The 21691-nt window shown below is 36.8% G+C and overlaps 4 protein-coding genes and 1 long non-coding RNA gene across 6 annotated transcripts; 1 reads left to right on the forward strand and 4 right to left on the reverse strand.

The window, feature by feature from the left end:
- Window positions 1-326: 326 nt before the first annotated feature.
- On the reverse strand, window positions 327-1146 carry LOC122294438 (dirigent protein 22-like). Its single transcript, XM_043103175.1, has one exon. The coding sequence runs from the start codon at window positions 1075-1077 to the stop codon at window positions 508-510; it is 570 nt and encodes a 189-aa protein (XP_042959109.1). The 5' UTR covers window positions 1078-1146; the 3' UTR covers window positions 327-507.
- A 3228-nt stretch (window positions 1147-4374) lies between these two features.
- Window positions 4375-6417, forward strand: LOC122294442. Of its 2 annotated transcripts, none has more exons than XR_006237615.1 (4): window positions 4375-4518; window positions 4740-4803; window positions 5359-5424; window positions 5946-6417. It is a non-coding gene; the product is annotated as an uncharacterized LOC122294442 (long non-coding RNA). The 2 variants fall into 2 exon arrangements; XR_006237614.1 differs by having other exon boundaries at window positions 4375-4514.
- Window positions 6418-10438: 4021 nt separating this feature from the next.
- Window positions 10439-10818, reverse strand: LOC122293862 (TMV resistance protein N-like). Its single transcript, XM_043102305.1, has 2 exons — window positions 10708-10818; window positions 10439-10639 (listed from the first exon to the last, which is right to left on the reverse strand). Exons 1-2 carry the CDS (start codon window positions 10816-10818, stop codon window positions 10439-10441), a joined length of 312 nt encoding a protein of 103 aa, XP_042958239.1.
- Window positions 10819-11764: 946 nt separating this feature from the next.
- LOC122294437 (TMV resistance protein N-like) lies at window positions 11765-13489 on the reverse strand. The gene is made up of 2 exons (XM_043103174.1): window positions 12768-13489; window positions 11765-12506 (listed from the first exon to the last, which is right to left on the reverse strand). Exons 1-2 carry the CDS (start codon window positions 13385-13387, stop codon window positions 12293-12295), a joined length of 834 nt encoding a protein of 277 aa, XP_042959108.1. The 5' UTR covers window positions 13388-13489; the 3' UTR covers window positions 11765-12292.
- A 4712-nt stretch (window positions 13490-18201) lies between these two features.
- Window positions 18202-19494, reverse strand: LOC122293864. The gene has a single exon (XM_043102307.1). It carries the CDS (start codon window positions 19492-19494, stop codon window positions 18202-18204), a length of 1293 nt encoding a protein of 430 aa, XP_042958241.1.
- Between the last annotated feature and the right edge of the window lie 2197 nt (window positions 19495-21691).

The following is a 21691-nucleotide window of genomic DNA, read 5'->3' on the forward strand; positions in this document are numbered from 1 at the left end:
TTTTCTTAATGATTAAAAATATGACTATTAGTGATTTTTTTGTATTTTTTTAAATCTTTAAAAGAAAAAAAATGCAATTCCATTTATCAGTACACTTTTATCGGTGCACCTATCATTTTACTATCAGTTGGAGCTATGCAAAGTCACAATTGCACGTTTTATGGAGTCTGTCTATTTATTCATTAGGATTATTTTAGGGAAAAAACTTTTTCTTTCCCAATTCAAGGGCAGTCAGCATATGCATTTCAAGGCAATCACCACCTTCTAATCTTAATCATGTCGAATTTCATGGAATTGTGCAGAGACTTGAGATTTTTAGACTGAAATTCCGCAATGTCAACTTGCATATATAATATTTATGAAAGTATATATGGTCCACGTTTAAATTTCATAATACAAAATACCACAAAACGAGCTCCACTCATCTTAAAGGCTATCAAAAGTGGGAACACAACCATCACACGATAGCAAAATTGGGAAAAAGAGGGGGCGATGGGGTCAAGAACATCAATAATGGAAGACATAGACATTGTACTCAATTACAGCGTCACCGGTCTTGGGATCGTACGAATGCGTGGTGGCCTCAGCATAGCCCCTAGCAAACCTGAACAGCCTGCTGCCTCCGATCACCGGCATCTCCCTCACCCTGCTGCTGCCACCGTTGTTCCTCCCTAGTATGCTGAGTGTGCTGCCATTATATTTTCCTTCAATGAATGCAAAGTTCATAACCATTAAGAAAGCAACCTCTTGTTGTGCAGCAGATGCATAAAATCCTTGTGCCTTTCCCACTGTTTTGGAGCTTGATTTGGGCCCTAAGGTTAATGGGTTATCGATCATCATTATTTGACCAAATAGCGTTGCTGATTTATTGGAGGGTGCAGGCACTACTTGAACAGCAGTAGCATTATGGCCACCAACGATGTCATGAAAATAGAACCGGAAGTGGCTGAGCTTTTCTTTCTTCAGTCCGAGTAGCTTCCTGTCTAGGGGTCTTCCAAAGCCTTGTTCTTCTCCTAAAACCGAGATTGTAGTGAAGGAAGCGATTATAAGGAAGAAAACGATCAATTTGGAAGCCATGGCTAGCTGCAGGAAGAATTCTAGCTAGCAATGGGAACTTTATATGTAATTACTAATTCTTAATGGTAGTAAATGGTACTAGGATCATGTTTGTATTTATAAAGTGAATTGTCGTGTACTTCACCCAACACAAGCAGCCACCTCATGATGTCTCTATGGTCACATGTTGAAAAAGGGACCCAGGTTAGTCGGTCAATTTGGGCAACCTCCTTCTCATCTTCTGGAAGCTGGGCCAGATCTTATTGATCATGTCATCCAACTGGTACTTGACAATTCCAAAATCTCTCTACTTTTCTTCTTTATAATCTAAACAAAATCTTTGTTGGTGAGTCGCGTTCAAAGTAAGGAAGCCATCATGCATGTTCCTCCGCGCATAAAACAGAGAGGAAAAGAGATGGGAATGCATGGGTCCCGCATGCAGTAATTACTGGAAGAAGCCCACGGATGCTTGACTATCCCAAGATTGGAAGTTCTGAAAGGTAATATGCTGTTGACTAATATATATATGCCGCGTCGTTATGAAACGAGTTTTCCTGTATTCTTACTTTGTTATACTCAATATTTGTGCTATATACAATTATTTTTATGTATTTTTATTACATATCTTCTTAGAAAACTACATATAATTATCGAATTATCATACATTAGATAGATAACTTGACACCCAAACTTTAATTTTGGCAACTAATACCTTATTTTGGGATTTGATTGTGACCCGACCCGTTTATTGACATTTAACAGTTAAGATTGCATGTATTTCGTTACTTATATATTTTATTGTCCATCTTAATACATTGAATATCTAAATAAATATGTAAATTATAGTTAAAATTTTAAATTAAGATATACTTAAGTGTCAAACTAATTGGTAGTTTGGAAGTCACATTATTGTAAGTACTATATATAATTTCGGGTCCTATCAATCCATGTCAACATTATTGAGGATTAAATCACATATTGCCTATGGACAAGGTCTTCGACATGTTTATAAAGTTGGAACAAATCTCTATCTTTAAACCAGTTTCATGAGATGAGTTTGGCACATGAATTTTTTCATGGTATCGGAGCCTGCCACAAAATGAATGGTGGCCCACACTACTTACCCCGTGACAAGAACCTAAAAAAATACTGGCTTGCACGTGAAGAAAGGTGTTGAGGAATAAATCTTACAATATTACTTGTGGACAAAGTCTTGAGCATATTTATAAGATTTGAGCAAATATTTCTATTTGAACCGGTTTGATGAGATGAGTTAGGCCATGAATCTCCTCAACATCATCTTCATTTTGAATTAATTAACTTCTAAAATCTACTTGAACTTTTCTTACAATGTATTACCATCGTGTCTAATACATGATTTCTTTAGGTTTTAATTTCTAACTGACGCCTTTTTTATTCACTATAAGAAAAATAGCCTTTTGCGACCAATTTATAACGGCGAAAAGACTATTAGCAACCAAAATTGATTGCTAATAGTCTTTTCGCCGCTATAAATTAGTCGTAAAAGGCCGTTTTTCTTGTAGTGATTGTTTACAAAATGTTCATAAAGAGGATTATATTTATAGTTCTTATTGACGCAGTAACTTTGGCAAACTATAAAATGGCTCTTACTAGTGCTTAATAAATAAAAGGGAGTTTTTAATCTGATTTTGCTTATAAGGATGAAGTGGAGATCATCATTTTCAGCTCTTACGGTCTACTCTTTCGGCCACTTGTCAACAAACTCCACTGTGAATTTTGTGGATTATATACACCTTTATAAACGGTAAAGATGACATGCATTCTCTGCAAAAGGAGCCTTATCCTCTGCCTTTTACTTTCTTTTTGGTTCATGTTATAGCCACGTACAAAAGTCACAAAGGGTGGCCAACTATTCTCTCTCCCTGTTTTTTTTTTTTTTTTATATATATATCTTTAAATATATATTTTTTTAAAAATTCACAATATAATTTTAAAAAAAACTTACATAATCACTAAAAAAAAAAAAAAAAATGAGTGGCCACCTGCATGGTGGCTTTTATATGTGGAACCAGCATTATCCTCCTCTTGTCTATTGTTGGCACCCTGTCCCTTTCTTTTTAGTTACCTTAAAGCCGTGGACGACTGGCTGATATTGGCCAAAAACACATTCTAATTTACCTCTTCTAATATTAATGTGTTCATTAATATGACATGATTTAGAATGGAAGCACGGTATTAAAGCTGTACGTTTGCCTTTCATTTGACCTCCTTGTACGAGTTTGTAAGAAAAAAATATTTAGTGGCCCACCATTTTTGCTTTTCTTGTTAATTTCTTTTAGAAAGTAGAAAGACTGTTGACTTTAGAGCAGTGTTAAGTTATTTGTAATGCCGACATTATATCATTATGTTCTTAATCAAATAATGAAACTAAGGTTATGCTAACACAATTCTATCTTGACAAGATGCTCATATTAAGGGTATGTGTGTCTATTCGTGTAGGTACCTATGGTACCACTAATGATGTTCTCTAGAGATGCTAGTAGTTATAACCTTTATTCTCCTATTACACACACGAAGGTGATGATTTTCTCCATTTTGCATGTTGTCGATTGCATATTACATTAACTAACGAGGTCAGCAGTGAAGGCTCAATTTGGACTAAGGATACAATAATTCTAGGCCCAAACCAATTCAAAGTTTGGCATGCATGTACGCATTTGCTAGGGTGCAAGTGAGTCAAAGTATATGTCCAATTGTCAAGCTTGTGTGAGTGGCAAAAGTGAAGTTTAGTGTTTTAAATACATCTTATAGTCAAGTGGGAATGATTTCAAGTATCTATTGTTATATTAATGATTGCATATGTTCAATAAGTTCGACAATTTTTAATAATAATTTTAGTTCAAACCTCTTTAACAATTTGATATAAATGGCTTTCCCAAACCAATACATTATGTCTAGATATGCTTCAAGCTCATTCAGATATAAATTTTTTTTAGAACTATATACAAATGCTACATACAACAGACGTGCGAAACCTTGGGGGAATCGGCTGTGCCACGTCAGTCGATATTTTTTGGGCTTTGTTACATACAGTCGGCAAATGCAGTCGGCATGCAGTCGGCTGTACGGAATAAATAAAAAAAAATTATAAATTTTTTTTTTATATTCAGAAAGAACTACATGAATAAAAAAAAGTTATAAAAATAATTTTTTTTTTTTATGTAGGTCCCGTATTAATTTATTTTTTTATAACCGACTGCACGCCGACTGCATCTGCCGACTGCAAAAAGTATTTCTCATTAAAAAAAAACAGATGAAAACACGGGGATGGTGGGAAATTATTTCAGAAGCTTTGCGATTTTGGGTCTGGGGGAGAAGAAAAACTCTTACGATTTTGGGTCTGGAAGATAGAAGAGATCGCCGCCGCCGCCGCCGTCGTCTTCGGGTCTGGAAGAGCTCTTTGTCGTCATCTTCGTGTGGGTCTCTCTCTCTCTCTCTCTCTCTCTCTCTCTCTCTCTCTCTCTCTCTCTCAATGGATTGGGAATATTCCAGTCAAAATGAACGCGCAATTGGTGCTTTGTGTGTTTTTCTTTCAAACATCAAATTTTTCTGGCTTTGAATGATAGGGTTTTTTTGTGGTACTAACCATTTTGTTTTTGTTTTTGTTTTTTTGTTTTGAATTTTATTTTATCAATTCAAAGGCTCTTATGGAGAAGGTGAAGAAAAAGGAAGAATCCATGGCAATGTTTGGCCACAAAATGCAAGGTTCTTATTACTCCTATCATGGTCTTTAACTGAAATCCTTCCAGGCTACATTTTTAACATTATTGTTTTGTTAACATGCATCGAACATTGCACGTATTTTTTTTTAAAGAGATGAGGTTTGACTTATATACTAACTACCCCCCCCCCCCCCCCCAAAAAAGAAAAAAAGAAAAAAGAAAAAGAGGCTTAATATTTGAGGGAAATCAATCATAGGTGATGCGCTTGTATATATTGCATTGTTTACCAATAAAAAAAAAAAATATATTCGAGGGAAACCGTGGTGAGGGGGAAGTAATGTTTTTGTTGTGATACTATGGATTGTGGTAGCTTGGTTTTGATATGGTATTATGTGTTTGAGCTTAGTTTGGAAGGAAAGTAGTTCCATCAATCAATGATCTCTCTCTCTCATTCAGGAATATTTCAGTCGAACAGAACAGGCAGTTGGTGCTTTGTGTGTTTTTCTTTCAAGCATCAAATTTTGTTGGCATCATATGATAACATTTTTTTTTTTACTAAATCTTTTTCATTGGGTGGTTCAATTTTTTTGATTTGAAGGTTGTTAAGGAGAAGGTGAAGGAACCAAGCAAATCCACATAGAGGCCAGGCCATACAGAATGCAAGGTCTTATTTCTACTATCACGGTCTCTGTAACTGACAGCTTCGCAGGCTACAGTTTTAGCACAATTTTTCCGCTAGCATGGATCGTATATTTCTTGCATTTTCTGTGTGATATTTCAAATATATTTCGCTGATTATCTATGGCCCAAGATAAACCTGATTGATGTAAAGTTATTATCATATTAGTCATTCTTTGCACCTGACTCTAGATAGTTTGCTCAATATCTGGATGAATTGTTATTAACTCTGCCCATGTGTGTAAATAAGGAAGATTACGGCTTCTGTGTAACATTGTGGAATAACTAATTTGGATTGGACTATTTAGCCACTTTATGTAATATTATTTTCTTTTTATTGTTAAGAGTACTTTCTCCTTTTTGAAAGGGTAACATTTCCTACAAACATATTTTTGGTGACTTTTACATTTAGTCTATTTTTGTGGCTCATTTTGACTGTGCTTTTTGAATGATGCATAAATGATGGTTTTCATCATCTACTGGTTCTTTTCTTGTGCTCTGTTTCAGAGTTACTTGACGTCAGGGGTGTGCAAGTACGGAAGAGCTTGTAGATACTAACACACAAGGAGCGAACCTCTGTTCTAGAGACCTGTCGTACGAAATTCCAATAAGCAACATCCAATTGTTTCTAGTAATCATGCATCAAGCATTAACATTAGTCATTAGCCTTTTTTTGGATGGACAGCTGCTTTGGGTAAAAACTGCTCCAAACCTTTTTTTGGTTACCAATTTCAGGAAGGGATGGGACCTCCGATTTCTCTTATCACTACAAGCTTCGCAACGAGCTCGATAGTTCGTGTATTGGAACTGTGTATTGTGTATTGGAACCAATGACTATATTATATTGGACAATTATTTGTATTTTTGGATGGATGGCTTTTTATTTGTTGTTATTTTTGGATGGTATGAGACTTTTTATATGTGGAAATATGATGTTGGTACTTGGTTCCAGGTGGTTCCAGGTGTTTTATATGTGAAATTTCAAGCTTTAGAAGTTTAGACTTCTTCCTTTTTTTCTTTTGTATTGAATTTATTTTAGTTATTAATCTAAAGCAGCCATGGTCAGACCAACGCTACAATCAAATTAGAAAAAGAAAAGGTTCCATACTTTCTTATACGTTTAAAGAGAAGTTCTGAGCAAGAATTTGATTCCATTATGCTTCTCTTTCTAAGTTTCTAATAAGAAACCCCAACCAAAAAAGTAGATACTAGATTCCAGCATAAAGAGGTTCAGAATAACGTGATAGGGAAATACAGCAAATGCACACCACATCCAGGACGTCACCCTGCATCCGTTCCCAATTAATTAGAAAATTCACCAAAGCAATGCTCAACATGAGTCACATTGATTTTTGGTTTTGGAACAATAAGATCACCACCTAACAATCAATTTTTTTTACGTGTAAAAAGTGGCGACTAATTTTGTGATTAAATACTTAAAGGAAACTCCTAACAAGAACATTAAAAAATAATAATAATAATAATAATAATAATAATAATAATAATAATAAAAAGGAAAACGTTTCAAACATGGATTTACAAACCAATACACAGACTTAGTTATACATTTGTCAGAAACACAGAGACTTAAGTTTTACTACATCAATCTATTAATAACTTAGATACTGTCAAATACCAAACAACATATACCAAGTAACACGACACAACAACTACAAAAGCCCAATACAGCCGGAGTAGTGTGCGTGAACGCCTTATTTCAACTTATTGCTCCAGAAGCACCAACTCCTTCAAGACCTCATCATTTCTATTGGATAGTACCATCTCTCTCGTCTCGATCTCATCCGCCTTCTTGCAGTATTTGAGTATCTCAATGTGGCTTCAACCTCACAGAAGTAGAATTTCTTCAACCTCAATGATGAAGAAGTCATTGATGATGATGATGATGATGACGAGATCTGGATGAAGGCCATAGAAATGAGCAAGTAAGCAGTGTAACCAACCCTGACTGAGAAGTAGAGGAAAAGGTAAGCAGTGCAACATTCAGAGCAATGCATACCTTTAAGCAGTGCTAGAGCAAGGATCTCAAAAAGTAATGAAACTATTACAGAGAACAAGATAAAAACCTACAGACTAGGGTAGACCAATTGTAAAACAGAGGCAAAAAAAAAAAATATCAGATAATGTATAGTTAATAATGTAAAACATAGGGCATGTGGCAATCTGAAGGCTCATTGAACTGTATTGTAACTTACCATTGCCTCCCAACTAACTTTTTTTTATAAGTAAAAATTATTGTGTACTTGAGCAATGCCTAGTTCTGTAAAATAAAAAATCTTAGTCATGAGTTATCTTAGTTCTTTACATTTTCTTTTACAAATCTTATAAACTATAAATCCTATGACTAAATCTTCTAAAACTATAAATCTTAGTTCTGTACATTCTCTTTAACACATCATTGAATTACATAAGTATCATCATCTATGAATACAAGAATATGAAATTATGAAGGTAAAAAGAAAGCTTTTTTTTTTTTTTTTTATAAGTATACTTTCATAAAGGAAGTTAACAATTCATCAGGTAATTTAGTTGCATCTCTTGTCACCAATTCATGATTAATTAATCAAAGATTCAAACATAAACATATGCCAGTGATCGATGTTGTCGTACAGGTGAAGCTGCAACAAGCCTCCTCAACCGACTTGCACTTGCTGGCTGCAAAGGGTAAAAATCAGTATTTAGATTAAAAAAAAAACTTCAAAAAAAAAAGGAAGAAAAACAGCAAATGATAGAAGGTTTACAGCTATAATTAGCTCACAACTCTATCCCACCAAGTGCTCACTAATTCCATCCATGTTGCTGCCACAAAATTATTTCTTCAAAATAATGCTAAACGAGATGTAATACCTTTGCCAAACAACGGACATCCCCCTCTCTCTTAAGCCAAAATAAGCCCTCGGCTTATTGGTCTCCAAAGTAAATATCCCAAAAACAACGGTAAGAACAGGTCAATTTCCACGAAAGTTCCTCCATTGAACATTCGAGATATCCCGTACCAAGGAAAATTTAAAAGAAAAAGAAGGAAAGGGGAGGGAGAAACGCAGAGCTTTGGTTAGGGTTTCGGGTAAGGAGACTGTGTCGAAGGGAGAGGTAGAGCTTTGGTGTCTTTCGGCTTCGAAGGGGGAGGTAGAGGTTTCGATGTCGATTTTGAGTGGGAAGGTGGGGTTCCGTGAGAATGGAGCTTTCGGCTTCGAAGGTCCTTCGTCGCAGGTTTCGTGTGGTAGATTTCGAGTGAGGAAGGTGGAAGACGAAGGAGGGAAGATGGAAGAGAGGTTTGGAAACGGGGGAAGGGGGGATTTCGAGTATGAAATGAAAGAAAAAGGGGGAAACGGAAGAAAGAGTAAACGGCGTCGTTTACATTTTCCACGTCGGACGCGGTTTCCCCGCGTTCCCCTGGCCGGTTTCCTATAGAGTTTTTCTATACAGAATTAGAATTTAATTAATAGGAAAATTAAATAGTTAATATACGTGAGGAATTCGAAAATTAAATAGTTAATATATGTGAGGAATTCTCGATCTCTCAAAGAAAATAATCTCTTATATAAAAATATATTTTGGCTCCCCTAATTAACTGATTACTCTTGGTGCTTAAATGAGGCTAGTTGCAACAAACCAATTGGAAATTTGACTCCCAACTTGAAACAAAATAGTTAACATCTTCTATTCCCAAAGAAACAATACCAAAGCCAATACTCAAAACTCAAAAGGGTAACTTTTCTAAAGGACTCTTCTTGTTGAATCAAATCTTCATTTCTCGTCATGCAGCACTTTCATGTCAAGTATTCTCCCATTATTTTGGCAACTGAAGTTTCCTTGATGATCACTTCCATGCACATAACATTTAACCATATTTTTCATATTAAAAATAGATAGAAGCAGAAATGACTAAATACTGCATGTTTTAAAGAGATCCAAGTCTAAGATGAAGCACAGAGGTAGCATAACATATCAGAAACATGACAAAGAAGAAAAGCTGGTTCGGTGATTGCTTACATTCCCTTAATCAATTTGAGATTTTATGATCACTTCTACATCGTCAATAGAATTGAGAGATTTCAGGTACAAAACGGTGATCATCTTCTATTCCCAAAAGTATAGTGCTAGGGACAGTCGTTGCATGCAAACGGCATACAGTCGGCTGATGTGGTATTATGCCACGTCAGCCATTATATTAAAAAAAAAAAAAAAAAAAAAAAAACAGAAATGCGAGAAAGATAAAACTATGAAAGCTTCTTCTCCAAGTCTCTGTAAAACACACTTTGTTTCTGAGATGCTTCTTGCATTTGGAGCGATCAAGGATCATTTTTTCACAATGTTCGTGGTGGTTTGAGATCATGCAGTTGGTTCACATTGTACTTTGAAAAAAAGTGAGAAAAACAGTGCATTTGCATCACAATCTTCGGCATTGTCGTCCGTAAGCAACCTGGTAATAGCTTCATGCTTCTTCTTCTTCATGTGGGTGTTCTTCATGTGGGTCTTCTCTAGCGTTTGGGTTTTCTCTAGTGTGTGGGTCTTCTCTAGCATGTGGGTTTTTGTGATTTCTTTGGTCTTGTACGCACGTATCATTTGACTAAAAACTCTAATTTTTTTCTTTTATTTCGTTGGATCCTTTGCATATATGTGTATGTAAATTACCACAACTTTGAGAGGGCTGCTTCTCTAGCGTTCTTTTTGAGTACCTCAATCATCTACATGATAAATGCATTACAAATTTACACCCAAAGCCATATAAAACAGAGTATCCAAATTAACAAAACCATTCCATTAAAATGACAATACGATTCAAGTTTTTATCAAAATTTGGGTTCTGGGTTAAAGTTCCAGCAGCTTCCCCATCTTCTTCGGCACTATTCAAATGAAAAATAATATTACTAATAATAATAGTGGTGAAAATAATATTAATAAAAGTTGTGAATGACTTTGAGTTTGAAGGGAAAATGTAAACGACGCCGTTTACTCTTTTCAGCTTCAAAGATTAGAAGCTATTGATCCCTAGCACTTTTCCATGCATCTATCGTTCTCTCAAATAAGAAGCGACCCAAAACTTTAAGAGCTAAAGGAAGGCCTCCGGCATAATGCACAAAATTCATAGATAGATACTTGTAATTCTCTGGAGGATTGGTTTTGTCGAAGGCTGACAAACTAAATAGCTGCAAAGCATCGGCGGTTTGAAGCGGCTCAACCTTATACATACCATTCACTTTATGTGTCATCAACAGATGACTATCTCTGCATGTTATAATCACCCTACTGGACCAAACCATTTCTGATCCCCTGCTAATGCCGACAGTAGCTTTTCACAATCCACATCATCAAGGATGATAAGAACCTTTTTATTCCGCAACCTGTTTCTCATCAACATGATTCCGTTGCGATGATCCCATATATGTATTTCTTGTTGCATGATCTTAGAAAGAAGTTGTGTTTGTAAAGAAGCTAGATCACGAGCAGTAGTAGATCTTTCTCTAGTACAAGAAATAAAGCTGCTTCCTTCGAATCGACAAGAAAATCTATCATAAATTATTTCCGCCAGCGTTGTTTTACCAACGCCACCGATCCCATGAATTCCTAAGAAGCGAACGTCATTCGATTCCATATGCAATAAGTTCATCATTTCCTCTACACGGGAGGTTATTCCAACAATTTTCTGGTTATCATAATTAGAATATTTAGCAATGTATAATTGTAGAATATCATTTCACTGATTTGTTGTATAATTGTTGACTCGTACCTGTAAGTTGATAAAACAATTAATATAGACGAAAGCTGAATATGCACGAATGGACAAAAAAAAAAACTAATGGACAAAAAAAAAAAAACTAATTGCCTATGTCTACACCATCAACTAAAGAATCAACCCAGAATGTTCTTCCTCAGGTAACTTCGAATCCCAGTATTGATGAGTCTAATGAAATACATGATTCTGAAAAATGTATTGCTCCCAAGTATTCACAAAGATCAAATAAGGGAGTTCCAAAAAAACAATATGAACCTGATCCGAAAGCCAAGACCAAGTACCCAATTAGCAACCATGTGTCTTCCCATAGATTGTCTCAATCGTATGCATTTACTGTTAATCAACTATCAACTGTATCTATTCCTAGTAGTGTGCAGGATGCATTAGTTGATCCAAAATGGACAAAGGCAATGAATGAGGAAATGGAGGCCCTACAGAAGAATGCCACTTGGGAACTTGCCCCTTTGCCCGAAGGAAAAAAAACAATCGGATGTAGATGGGTGTTCACGGTAAAACTTAAAGCAGATGGCAGTATTGATAGGTATAAAGCGAGGTTAGTTGCAAAAGGGTATACACAAAGGTTTGGTTTGGATTATCAAGAGACTTTTACACCAGTAGCTAAGATCAACACAATTCGCATTCTCATATCCATAGCAGCTAATTGGGATTGGCCTCTACAGCAATTTGATGTAAAAAATGCGTTTCTCAATGGAGATTTAGAGGAAGAGGTCTACATGGATTTGCCACCTGGAGTTAAATATAGTTCCTCATGTAGAAATGAAGTTTGTAGATTGAAGAAGTCATTGTACGGACTGAAACAATCACCAAGAGCTTGGTTTGGGAGGTTCTCTTCTACAATGAAGGCATTCGGTTATAAGCAAAGCAATTCAGACCATACTTTGTTTATAAAACACAAAGAAGGGAAGGTAACAGCTTTAATTGTGTATGTTGATGATATGGTTGTAACAGGAGATGACCCATGCGAAATGAAAGCATTACAAGAGTATTTGGCTACTAAATTCGAAATGAAGGATCTCGGAGACAACTCAGATATTTTTTAGGAATTGAGGTTGCTAGATCGAAACGTGGAATTTTCCTTTCACAACGGAACATCATTCCTTTCACAACCATGTGTCTTCCCATGTATTCCAATGAAGCGAACATCATTCGATTCCATATGCAATAAGCTGATCATTTCCTTTACACCGGAGTTTATTCCAACAATTTTCTGGTTATCATGAATTAGACTATTTGGCATTGTATAATTGCAGAATATCATTTCACTGATTTGTTGTATAATTGTTGACTCGTACCTGTAATTTGATAAAACAATTAATATAGACGAAAGCTGAATATGCACGAATGGACAAAAAAAAAAACTAATGGACAAAAAAAAAACTCTTTCAACTTATAATTAGAATATTTAGCATTGTTTTATAGAAAAATTGTAAATGTCATGAGTAGCTAAATAGATAGATAGATAGTTGTTAATAGCAACACTAACAATAACAATAACCGCAACAGTACTAGCTAGTGTGGACTATATTGCTATCTCAAAGAGGACTAAATGTTACCTGTCCCCCTTTATGTGTTCTCCCTTAAGACCCCCGACTGTTTTGCAAGCTTTTCTCCACGTATTAATCTCTTTGATGTCTACCATGGGATCTTCTTCATGTGCGAAGAAAGCTTTTGCAAAAGTCCCGTTTTGTATTCTTACTTCGGAAGGATCCACATGGTAGAAAATAGGAATAATTGTGAGATTCTTCTTTTCCTCCCATTCAACGATCTCGGCAAGTTCCCTGAGGCACCATTTTGAAAAAGCATAATTTTCTGAAAAAATGACAATGGCGTATCGGGATTCTTGAATTGCTTGCATAAGCTCTTGAGAAATGTATGTTCCTCGCTCGAGTGATTCGTCATCCCTAAAGACGAGAATACCTTTCCCTTTTAAATAGGAATATAGATGATCCGTAAAACTTCTGCGAGTGTCTTCGCCACAGAAACTAAGGAAAACATCATGTTTCCATCGAGCCGTCGAGGAAGAAGGTAAGGAAGAGCTTATGATTCTTTCATCTTCTTCCGAACAAGATGAATCGTCTCTTTTTCTTTTCTTAGTATTCTCGGAATTAGTAGATGAAGAGGGTCTTTGAGTGGCCATGATTCCTAGAGTGGCGCGCGCGATGATTTGGCCCATGAATGCAATGCGAGAGATTTAGAAGCTTAATTGTGGAAGGTGGGAATATTGGTAATTTGCGGGCTTAGACAATGAGAACAATGAAGATATCCTGAGTTGATCTATATGTATATATAATAGAAGCTAGCCATGGAGTACTAGTACTACTGGTCGACCTGAGCAGGAAAGTTCCAGGAAGATGCAGCATCAACTTTCGGTTATGAAATGCATTATTGATTACAAGCGCGTATGTACGTAATTTCCAGGTGGGCTTCCACCCACTTTGAAACTTTTTGACTAAAACAAATATAGTCATGGAGAGGAAGATTAAAATCAAATGTAATTTCTTTGAATGATACGAGAAGGTTCTATAACTCTTCCTGCATTTGATTAAAATGCGTACTTTGGGCCTATGAATACATACGAAGGTATTTCGCAACTTCCAGCAATTCATTAAAAGCCCATATTGACTGACTCGGCTACATTTTTCAAAGGAAGAAGAAATTCAGCTACTTAATTTTTTTGATTGACTAACCAACTTTCTTACCAACTTGTCGACCTTCCTATGTGACTATGTCTTTTTACGGAGGGAGAACTTCCTGCCGACACTTGCTAAATCTACTTTATTTTCTTTCTCAAAAAAAAAAAAAAAAAACTTGCGTTTTAAATAATGCAGCTCTTTTTAAAGTCTCTTTTTTTTTTTTTTGAAAAGAAGAATTCATATTGATATTCATCTTAAAGCATTGAAGCTTGGATACAAGAAGGGATTCCTCCCATTACAATGCTCTCCTCAGAGAGTTTGAGTGCATCCTTAGCTAGTATATGAGCTACTGAATTGATGTTCCTTGGTATAAACTGCACAGACCACTCCCCCATCGAGTTGAGCTTGTGCTTGATGTCTTGAATGATCATTCCACCCGTGTTCCACTTGACTGTATCACAATTTATATCATCTATCACTACTTTAGCATCCCCCTCGAGAATGACTCTATCAATAAGCAATTGTTGGCACAAAGACACTGCTTTTAAAGCACCTAGAGCCTCTGCTACAACCGGGTCTGGAAAGGATTTCCTTTGATGTCTGAGAGTAGCTACAACCCCTCCTTTCCAATCTCTAATAATCACCCCAATACCAATTCTACTATTGGCCTTATCCACTGAGGCATCCCAGTTAGCTTTATAACATTGATCTGGAGGAGCAGACCAATTGGATTGAGATAAGGTAGTGGCCTCCTTTTTACCCCCTGATGTCTGGTTTGCTTCCTGGTAGTCCTTCACTTTTTGGTTGGCAGCCTTTACCAGCTCATTCGGGTCCATGAACCTGTTTTCAAACACAAAACTGTTCCTCCTCCTCCAAATCATATAAACTGTTTCAGCAAATACAGCAATACTGTGGTCATCCAGAACCTCAAACATGTCTTTACACAACTCTTTGAAAGGCACTTCCCTCACTTTCAGCTTCTGAAAGCAGAGAAGGTTATGGCCCCATATATCTTGGGCAGCACAGCAAGACCAGAGGGCATGAGTAACAGATTCTGATTCTGTCTCACAGATAGGACACAAGGGGGACTCTATGATTTTCCTCTGCACAAGCTTCTGATTAGTAGGCAAAGAGTCATGGCATGCCCTCCATAAGAGCATTCGAGTAGCACTTGGTACCATTATCTTCCAAAGCTTAGTCCAAAGTTCAGACTTCTGCCTAACTTGAGAGGTTTGCCCATTCTGTTCAGCTGACATCTCCCCTGCCAAGTAGTAAGCACTCCTGACCGTGAACCTTCCATCTTTTGCACACCTCCATATCATCTTGTCTTGGCTATTACTCACACTTACTGGTATTCTGCACACTACTTCCACATCCTCAATCCTGAAAACCTCTCTAAGAGTATCCATTCTCCATGCCCCCGAGCTTGAGTCAATTAATGTAGATACCTTACTGGCAGCAAATTCTGCTATAACAGGAGACTGCACCTTGAAAGAAGATGGTCTCGGAAGCCATTTGTCTGTCCATATGTTCACTGATTCCCCATTACCAATCCTCCAAAAAAGTCCCTCCTGCAGGATTGGTCTTGCTTCCAGGAAGCTTCTCCACAGGAAGGAAGCATTGCTTCCTATTTTGGCCTTTAAAAAATCAGATTTGAAGAAATACTTTGCTTTAAGAACTCTTGAAGCTAGGGAAGAGGGATTTTGAATAATCCTCCACCCTTGCTTTGCAAGGAGAGCCAAATTAAAATTTTCAAAGTCCCTGTAGCCTAATCCTCCCTCCCTTTTAGATTTACCCATTTGTTTCCAAGGAATCCATTGGGTTTTTGTCTTCTCTTCCCTACTGCCCCACCAGAATTTTTTCATAGACTTGTTGATAGCATTAAGCACAGCCTTGGGGAGTTTAAAGATGCTCATGCAATAAGTTGGGATTGCTTGAACTATGGCCTTCAACAACACCTCCTTGCCTGCCTGAGTTAGGAATTTTACCTTCCAATTGCTCATCCTATTCCTTATTGACTCCAAGATTGGTCTGAATGCTGCCACTTTCTGTCTTCCAACATATGAGGGGAGGCCAAGGTATTTCTCGTAGGATCTAGCTTCACACAGCCTAACTCCTGACAGGATAGCATCTTTGGCTTCAGTACTTGTGTTCCTACTGAAATACACTGCAGTTTTCTCCAGGTTTAACCTTTGGCCAGATGCATTCTCGTATTGACTCAGTAAACTGTAAAGCCTGCTCCATTCCAAAGCATTTGCCTTGCAAAAAAGCAAACTGTCATCTGCAAAAAAGAGATGGTTAACCAATAGGGAGCCTCGGGCAAAGGGAAAACCAGAAATATAACCCTTCTCCTCAGCTTTGTTCAACATCCTGCCAAGAATTTCTGAGCATAGAATAAAAAGGTAAGGGGAGAGAGGGTCCCCTTGCCTTAATCCTCTAGAAGGGTGAAAAGGTTGCTGAGGAACTCTATTTATCATCAATGAATATCTCACTGTTTCCACACAAGCCTTTATTAATCCCACCCATTTCTCTTCAAATCCCATTCTCCTTAAAACCGCAGCCAAAAAATTCCACTCAATGCGATCATAAGCCTTGCTCATGTCCAATTTGACTGCCATATACCCTTCTTTCTTTCCCCTCATTCTGTGTTGCATGGAGTGCATAGCTTCATATGCAACAATAATGTTGTCTGAAATTAGTCTACCAGGAACAAAGGCACTTTGAGAAGGTGATATCAACAAGGGAAGTATCTTTTTCAACCTATTAGCCAACACTTTAGAGACAATCTTATAAAGAACATTGCACAGGCTTATAGGTCTGTACTCAGATACAAGTACTGGCTTTTTCTTTTTTGGGATTAAAACTATAAATGTTTCATTAATCCTACCCAATTCTCTGCCTCCCGATAGCACCTCCTTAACAGCCAAAAAGACACCATCTCCAACACACTGCCAATTATCTTGATAAAACCCTGCAGAAAAACCATCAGGGCCAGGGGCACTCATAGGGTCCATCTCAAAAACTGCTTGTTTCACCTCTGCAAGGCTGCATTCCTTCACTAGTTGCCTATTCATTTCATCTGTTACTCCTGGTTCTATGTCCCTCAGAACCTCTTCAATACTTCGGGGGTTTGAAGACTCAAAAAGGTTCTGGTAATATTCTTGGAACAGCAAGCTAATTTCCTCTTGACTTCTGGCTTTCTTTCCACTTTCATTTTCAATTACTTTTATCTCATTCCACTGCCTTCTTTGAGTGGCACATTTATGGAAAAATTTGGAGTTTTTATCCCCTTCTTTTAACCAGAGTTGCTTAGACCTTTGCCTCCATTTGATCTCCTCTTCCTCCAGCATTACTTCTGCCTCACTCTGCAACCCTTTTATCTCTTTATTTAGATCCCCTTTGTTTAATAATTGGAGCTCTTTTAGCAGGATCCTCTTCTGCTGTAATGTTCTTTTCTTCCCATTTTCCTTTAACTTTGACCAATCTTGTAGTCTAATTTTGCATGCTAACAGTCTGTCCTGAACCCTGAGAATAGGATTCTCATTTCCCATATTTGATTCCCAAGCTCTTTTTATAACTTCCTTGCAGTCTTCCAGTCTGGACCAGCTGGCCTCATAGCGAAAAATCTTGACAGTTTTTCTACTAGGGGCCTCAGAACAGTCACACGAGATCAGTAGAGGAAAATGGTCAGAATGAAGAGCTGAAAGGACCTGTACTCTAGTTTGGTAGAAGGACATGTTCCATTGGTGATTGCCAAAAGCTCGGTCCAACCTTTCTTTGATGAAGTCAGGCCCTTCTCTCTTATTACTCCAAGTGAACTTGGATCCTTCATAGCCTAGATCACTAAGCTCACATTCATCAAGAGCTTCCCTGAAGATTTCCATTTGATAGAAAGGTCTATTAGCTCCCCCATACTGTTCTTCATTAGTGAGCAACTCATTAAAATCACCACAGCATATCCAAGCCATGTTCCCTGTCGGTTTTAAACATCTAAGCAGCCTCCAACTCTCCTTTCTTTTTTCCACCACAGGATTACCATAGAAACCCGTAACCATCACCTGTTGCCTCTCATCATCCTTGCCTACAATCACAGAAATGTGACTCTGTGAGTAAGAGAATAACTCAACTTGTGCTTCAGCTCTCCAAAACATAGCTAGACCTCCACTTCTCCCTACACTGTCCACCACAAAACTGCACTCAAAACCCAAGCCATTCCTTATCCCCTCCAATCTTTCTCTCCTACATTTTGTTTCTGACAGAAAAATGAAACCTGGGCCCTTTTCCTTCACCATGAGGCGAAGTTCTCGAACTGTCCGAGGGTTCCCAAGCCCTCGGCAGTTCCAACTCAAAAGAATCATAGTAGCTGGCAGGGCTGCTCAACAGCCACTGCCATAGAGAGTTCATCCCCTTCCTCATCTACAAGGGTTAGCTTACTTCTTTTTTCCACTCCACCTTCATAAATTTCTTGAGCTTTCCTTTTACTTGAATGGTTGTGCTTAGTCACTATAATTTCTTCCTCTAATCCTTGATTAGTTGGTGATATTCTGGCCTCACGTGCTCTTCTTTTCCAGCTATGCCCACTGCTTGGTACCTTCCTTTCCTTTTTAGATTCCTCCACTACCACTGGGCCCAGCTGGGATTCCTCTAACAGAATTGTTGGCGACTGTCCCCCCTCCTGCATCACTGATTCCACTGCCTCGACAACTTTCCTCCTAGCACTGACAGGTGCAGCCTCCTCATGCGTGTGCAATGATTGGCTGCCTGCCTGCTGCCTAACTGCCTCTGGTACCTTTCCATAATTGTCATCTTCTTTAGTGGACTCATCTGAGGACACCCTCCGACCACTCTCCGATGATCCACCGTCATCTGTCATCTTCCTCACCTTGCCTGCCGACTTGACTTGCTTTTTGTTACTAGCCCTCAGCCACGCACCATACTGCTGCCCGAGACTAGCCCCCACATGCAGCCCCTTCTCTATGTTTTCGCAAGTTCCATGTCCATGTTTTATGGACCCACAGTGATAACAAAAGTTGGCCATTCTTTCATATTTAAAAGGAATCCAGAACTTTTCACCATCCTGAGAAATAAACCTGCCTCTAGCAAGTGGTTTGGTTATGTCTAGCATTACCTTCACACGTAAGAACTTGCCCCAGCAGGTTTCACTGCCATCCGTATCCACCATAAGAACCTTCCCCAGGGAGCTTCCCAGCTTCTGCCCCATACTCGCAGTCATACCTGCGAATGGCATGTCATGACACTGAATCCAGAAGGGTTCAAAACAGAACTGCATTTCCTTAATGGACTTGGCACCTTCACAGTCCTGGATACACAGCAGGCTCTTGTCAAAGGACCATGGCCGACCATTCAACACTCTTATTTTATCCGACCTCGATTTAAACTCCACCAAGAACTTATTTCTTCCAACCTCTTTAAAAACAATTTTCCCCTCTGCATTCCATATCTTAGGCAGCGTACCCATGAGAGCTCCTCTGTTTGTCTCCTTATCAGAAATCAGACAAACCATTATGCATAGCTTGCTTTTTGAAGTTGATAACGATATTTCTTCAGTGCTAACCTCAATCTCTTGTTTTTCCTCATCTGTTAATTTCAGTCCCTCGTAGAGGGATGATAAAACACCATCCTCCATCTCCACAGACCTAAGTCCGAGAGAAGATCTCAAAGATTTCCACAGGAAACCTTGAGAGAAAACCTTACTCTCACGAGGTGAAAGAAGGACCGCATCCCAGTTCTCTTTTTAAAGTCTCTTGCCTATTTAAAATATGGACAATGCTAGGAAACTATTAAATGTACTCACAAATTTACATATTAGTACAAATGAGTTTTTTTTATTTACTTTTAATCATTTTTTAAACGTCCTTAACCATTAAAAAACATAAAAAAATAAAAAATCACTAATAGTCATTTGCTTAAATATTAAGAAAAATAAAAAAATAAAATAAAATAAAAATAAATGAGTGTGCACATTTAGTATACATATTTAGTAATCATACTATTATTTTCTTAAAAATATTATCACATATCTTTGGAGTACATGAAAAACTCTACATAACAATTTTATAAATTAAATAAATATGAAATCTATATAAAAAAAAATTAATTCTTTAAAAGTAGATCTTTTTTTTTTTTAAATTATTCGACGTTTACATACTCTACAATTTTATGCATGCTCTGAGATTATGTAACAATATTCTATTAATTAACTAGTACTACTTATTTCAAGAGTACCACAAAATATATATTTTGTTTCAATTTTTTATTTTGGTATATTTTTGTTTTATGAATATAAGATTTATAATCTTGTGGAAAAACAATACCAATAGGAAAGAATAGATAAAAGTTTAGTTAGATTTAGCGCTCAATTACAAGAGTTCATGTATTGAAATTGGATTTAGGTCATAATTGCGTTAGGATTAGGGTCTAAAGGAAAAACTTGACCAAATAAAATCCAAGAATATTATCCAATGCAACCACAATTAGAAGAACACTGAAGATGTCCTGGGGTGATCTGTATGTATATATAGAACCTAGCCAAGGAGTACTAGTACTACTAGTCGACATGAGCAGGAAAGTTCCAGGAAGATGCAGCATCAACTTTCTGTTATGGAATGCATTGATTACAATTGCGTATGTACGTAATTTCCAGTTGGGCTTCCACCCACTTTGGAACTTTTTGACTATAACACAAATAAACATGGACATTGTTATAAAACCCAATTCAAGTATGGATTATATATGTTAATAGTACAAGGATAATTATTAAAGTAGATTTTCAACGTAAAAACTGTGTGATCAACGTCCATATTTATCAAGTCTAATCACAAGTCTCCGTTGATCGTTCCCCTTAATTTCTTAGTCATGATCCAGAAGAAGATTAAAATCAAAAGTGTAAAAGAAGTAATTTCTTTGAATGACACCGTAAGGTTCTATCAACTCTTCCTGCAGTTTATTAAAACGCATTCTATGGGCTATGAATGCATACGAATGTTTTGTGCAACTTCCTGCAATTCATTAAAAGCTCCTGTTGACTGACTTGGCTACGTTTTCCAGAGGAAGAAGAAATTCATTGCACATAGTAGCTACTCACCGACCTTTTGGACCTGCCTATGTTTTTACGAAGAGAAAACTTCCTGCCGACACTTTCTAAATCTACTTTTTTCTTTTTAAAAAAATAAACCTGCATTTTTAATAATGCAGTTCCTTTTAAATTAAGTCGTCTCTTGCCTATTTCAAATATCGACAATACTATAGTGATTACTAAATATTGCTCACTAAATATACAAATTAATATAAATAAGTTTTTTATTTTTTTAATTATTTTTTAAACATCTTTAACTATTAAGAAAAAAAAAATAAAAATAAGTGGACACATTTGGTTGGCATATTTCTTAATCATACTATAATTTTCTTAAAATATTATCACTTATTTTTACGTATGTGAAAAATTATACATAACAATTTTTTAAATTAAGTAAATACGGGATTTATATAAAAAAATTAATATTTTAAAAGTAGATCTTACTTAAAAAATAAAATAAAATTCTCGACGCTTATATACTCCACAACTGCATCTATCGTTACTTTTTAGGATAAGACCACGTTATGCATACCATGCGATTATGTAACAATATTCTATTAAACTACTTATTACAAGAGTACTACAAAATATATATTTTGTTTCAATTTTTTATTTTGGTATATTTTTGTTTTATGCTATATTATAAGAGTTATAATTTTGTGGAAAAACAATACCAATAAGAAAGAATAGATAAAGTTTAGTTAGATTTAGCGCTGAATTATAAGAGTTCATGCATTGAAATTAGGCT

This window comes from Carya illinoinensis, chromosome 14, assembly GCF_018687715.1.
Source record: "Carya illinoinensis cultivar Pawnee chromosome 14, C.illinoinensisPawnee_v1, whole genome shotgun sequence".
NCBI classification, from domain to species: domain Eukaryota; kingdom Viridiplantae; phylum Streptophyta; class Magnoliopsida; order Fagales; family Juglandaceae; genus Carya; species Carya illinoinensis.

Bases quoted from the DNA above. Each gene is read 5' to 3' on its own strand.
- LOC122294438 (XM_043103175.1), bottom strand. From the start codon at position 1,077: ATGGCTTCCAAATTGATCGTTTTCTTCCTTATAATCGCTTCCTTCACT.
- LOC122293862 (XM_043102305.1), bottom strand. From the start codon at position 10,818: ATGTTGATGAGAAACAGGTTGCGGAATAAAAAGGTTCTTATCATCCTT. The intron at 10,640-10,707 runs GTAGGGTGATTA...GGTATGTATAAG, and splicing joins ATCAGAAATGGTTTGGTCCA to GTTGAGCCGCTTCAAACCGC.
- LOC122294437 (XM_043103174.1), bottom strand. From the start codon at position 13,387: ATGGGCCAAATCATCGCGCGCGCCACTCTAGGAATCATGGCCACTCAA. The intron at 12,507-12,767 runs GTAACATTTAGT...ATCAAATTACAG, and splicing joins GAACACATAAAGGGGGACAG to GTACGAGTCAACAATTATAC.
- LOC122293864 (XM_043102307.1), bottom strand. From the start codon at position 19,494: ATGGAGGATGGTGTTTTATCATCCCTCTACGAGGGACTGAAATTAACA.